Source organism: Oxyura jamaicensis, chromosome 33 (genome assembly GCF_011077185.1).
Source record: "Oxyura jamaicensis isolate SHBP4307 breed ruddy duck chromosome 33, BPBGC_Ojam_1.0, whole genome shotgun sequence".
NCBI lineage: Eukaryota > Metazoa > Chordata > Aves > Anseriformes > Anatidae > Oxyura > Oxyura jamaicensis.
The window spans coordinates 462896-466154 of NC_048924.1; the positions used below are offsets into that span (position 1 = coordinate 462896).

The 3259-nt window shown below is 71.7% G+C and overlaps 1 protein-coding gene across 1 annotated transcript in view; it reads left to right on the forward strand.

Annotated features, from left to right (window-relative positions):
• The first annotated feature begins 815 nt into the window (after nt 1-815).
• MCRS1 (microspherule protein 1) overlaps nt 816-3259 on the forward strand; it is a 3191-nt gene continuing 747 nt past the window's right edge. The window contains exons 1-11 of the mRNA XM_035308890.1: nt 816-975; nt 1203-1332; nt 1425-1563; nt 1641-1799; nt 1893-2002; nt 2108-2216; nt 2333-2471; nt 2585-2660; nt 2776-2804; nt 2949-3041; nt 3160-3242. Coding sequence (XP_035164781.1) covers nt 1223-1332; nt 1425-1563; nt 1641-1799; nt 1893-2002; nt 2108-2216; nt 2333-2471; nt 2585-2660; nt 2776-2804; nt 2949-3041; nt 3160-3242 — 1047 coding nt within the window. The 5' untranslated portion in view covers nt 816-975; nt 1203-1222. The remainder of the gene's footprint in view (nt 976-1202; nt 1333-1424; nt 1564-1640; nt 1800-1892; nt 2003-2107; nt 2217-2332; nt 2472-2584; nt 2661-2775; nt 2805-2948; nt 3042-3159; nt 3243-3259) is intronic.

Consider the following 3259-nt stretch of genomic DNA (forward strand, 5'->3'; position numbering starts at 1 on the left):
CTTATCCCTAGACAGATGGCTCGTCCCCAAGGGGCTGGCGTGTCCCCAAGGGATGGCTTATCCCAGAGGGATGGCTTGTCCCCTAGGGGCTGGCGTATCCCCAAAGGGCTGGCGTGTCCCCAAAGGGTTGACGTGTCCCAGAGGGCTGGCGTGTCCCCAGAGGGCTGGCTTGTCCCCAAGGGACGGCTTATCCCCAGAGGATTGGCTTGTCCCCAAGGGGCTGGCATGTCCCCAGAGGGCTGGCGTGTCCCCAGAACACCTCAACCCCCCGGGGACAGCTCGACCCTGCAGCGACCCCCTCCTACGAGGCCGACCCTGCCCCCGGGGCCGGCCCAGCCCCCAGCGTCGCTCAATGAAACCCAATAAAAGGAGCAGCCCCCCCCGACCCCGCTCCGTGTCGTCCCTTCGAGCCCCCCCTCCCCCCCGTCTTGGCCGGTCCCGGCCCCCTCCCCATCCCCCCCCCGCCGGGGTCCGGGGGTCCCAGGTCCTAGCAGGGAGCGGGGAAGGGCCCTGGTGGGCGCCGCCATGATGGGTGCGGCCGCGGCCGCTGGGAGCGGCCATGATGGGTGTGGCGGGGAAGGGGCCCTGGTGGGCGTCGCCATGATGGGTGTGGCGGTGGTCTCTGGGAGCGGCCATGATGGGTGCGGCCGTTTCCATGGCCGGGGCGGGGGCTTGCGCTACCGTGGCCGCGCGGAGCCCTGTTTGTGGGGACACCGGGGGCCCGTCCCCGTCCCCGTCCCCGTCCCCGTCCCCGTCCCCGCTTGGCCCCCTCGGCAACAGCGCCTCAGAGAAGCGAAGGCGCGGCCCTGCCCTCAACCAAGATGGCGGCGCCCTGACCCAAGATGGCGCCGGGCTGACAACACGCGCTGCCTTTCGGCTGACGTCAGAACCGCTTCCGCCGGCACCCGGAAGCGGCCCACCCATGGAGGCGCCCGGGCCGAGGCCGTCGCGGAGCCGCCGCCGCTCCCGGGGATGGTGAGAGCGGGGCGGGGGCGCGGCCCCACGGTGGTCCCCACAGGGGTCCCTCCCGCTCCCCTCAGGACCCCCCCGGGACCCCCCTTGCCCCTTCCCATCATCCCCCGGTCCCCCTCGCTTCCCTCCGGTCCCCCCCGGGACCTCCCCGGTCCCCCCCCCCCCCCCCCGCCCGGCCCCGGGGGCCGCCCCCCGCCGGCCCCCCCGCCCCCCCCCCCCCCCCCCCCCAGAGGTGCTGTCCCCTGACCTGATGGCGTCGGGCGCGGCGAGCCGCTCCGAGGACGAGGAGTCGCTGGCGGGGCAGAAGCGGGGCTTGGCCCAGGCCTCGGGCGCCATCCCGAAGCGCCGCAGCTCCTCACGGTACGGTACCGGGGGTCGGGGGGGTGCGGGGCCGGCCCCGGCCCCGGGCAGGGGAGGGGGCGACGGGGCCAGAGCCGCCTCCTGCCCGCCAGGTTCATCAAGCGGAAGAAGTTCGACGATGAGCTGGTAGAGAGCAGCCTGGCCAAGTCCTCCAGCCGGGCCAAGGGCGCCGGCGGCGTGGAGCCGGGGCGCTGCTCGGGCAGCGAGCCCTCCTCCAGCGAGAAGAAGAAGGTGAGGAGGCAGCGGGGGGCGTCGCGGGGCGCCTGGGACACGCGGGGAGACCCCAACGCCCCTCGCTGCCCGCCCAGGTCTCCAAGTCCGTGTCCGCCCCCGTCGCGCCCAGCCCTGTCCCGACCCCCGGCCTCGCCAAGCGGATGAAGAAGAGCAAGCAGCCCCTGCAGGTGACGAAGGACCTGGGCCGCTGGAAACCTGCCGACGACCTTCTGCTCATCAACGCTGTGCTGCAGGTAACGGCCCCGGCTCTCCGTGGGGTCCTGGCGGGGGGGGAGGGGGTCTGCAGCCCCCGGCGGAGCCGTGCCCTCATCTGGAGGCTTTCCCAGACCAACGACCTCACCTCGGTGCACTTGGGCGTGAAGTTCAGCTGCCGCTTCAACCTGCGGGAGATCCAGGAGCGCTGGTACGCGCTGCTCTACGACCCCATCATCTCCAAGTGAGCACGGGGCCGGGCCTGGGTGGGCAGCGTCACCCCTGGGGGGGGGCAACGGGGGCCGCCGGGGCTCCCACTCTGCCCCCCCCCCCCCCCCCGCCCCCGCAGGCTGGCTTGCCAGGCCATGCGACAGCTGCACCCCGAGGCCATCGCCGCCATCCAGAGCAAGGTGCTCTTCAGCAAAGCCGAGGAGCAGCTGCTGAACAAGGTGGGATCGGTAAGAGGCGGCAGGGCTGGGGGTTCCTTATGGGCTGGGGGGGGGGGGCTCCAGGCTGGCGTCTCCCCCTCCTGAGGGACATCTTTGCTGCCACGTGTCCCTTGTCCCCCCCGCAGAGCAGCCAGCCCACGCTCGACACCTTCCAGGAGCTCCTCCACAAGCACCCCGATGTCTTCTACCCCTCGCGGACGGCCAAGGCCCTGCAGCTGCACTGGCAGCTCATGAAGCAGTACTACCTGCTGGATGACCAGACCGGTGAGCCCCGCGTCCCTCTCCGTGCCCCACATGTCCCCCCCGTGCCCCCCTCCCCACCCCCAAACCCCTCCGCCTCTGCCCCCCTCATTCCCTTCCCCTCCTGCGCCTTCCAGTACAGCCGCTGCCCAAGGGGGACCAAGTGCTCAACTTTTCGGACGCTGAGGACATGCTGGACGACAGCAAGCTGAAGTGAGGTTTGGGGGGGGGGTCCTGGGGGCAGAGGAGGGTGCTGGGGGGGGGGACTTGGGGTGCTGGATGGGTGTGGGGGGGGGCCCTGTCTGATCCTGCCTCTTCTCTTCTGCAGGGACGTGCGGGATGAGGTGCTGGAGCACGGTGAGCGCGGCCCCTTCCTGGCCACTCTGCCGGGTCTGGGTGGCCCAAATCAGCAGAGGAGGGGCTGGGGGGGGTGGGTTGGTGGTGGTCAGGTGTGTCCCCCCCCCCCCGCCCCCCTCAGTGCCCTTCTCCCTCTGTCCCCAGAGCTGACCGTGGCCGACCGGCGCCAGAAGCGGGAGATCCGGCAGCTGGAGCAGGAGCTGCACAAGTGGCAGGTGCTGGTTGACAGCATCACGGGTGAGAGCTGCGAGCGGTCGGTTTGTCGGTTGGTCTGTGTGTCCATCTGTGTGTCCGTCCGTGTGTCCGTCCCTCCTTCCATCTGTGCTCCCCCCCCACCTCGCCCTCCTCCCTCCAGGCATGAGCTCCCCAGACTTCGACAGCCAGACGCTGGCCGTGCTGCGGGGCCGAATGGTGCGGTACCTGATGCGCTCCCGGGAGGTGAGTGCGGGGCTGAG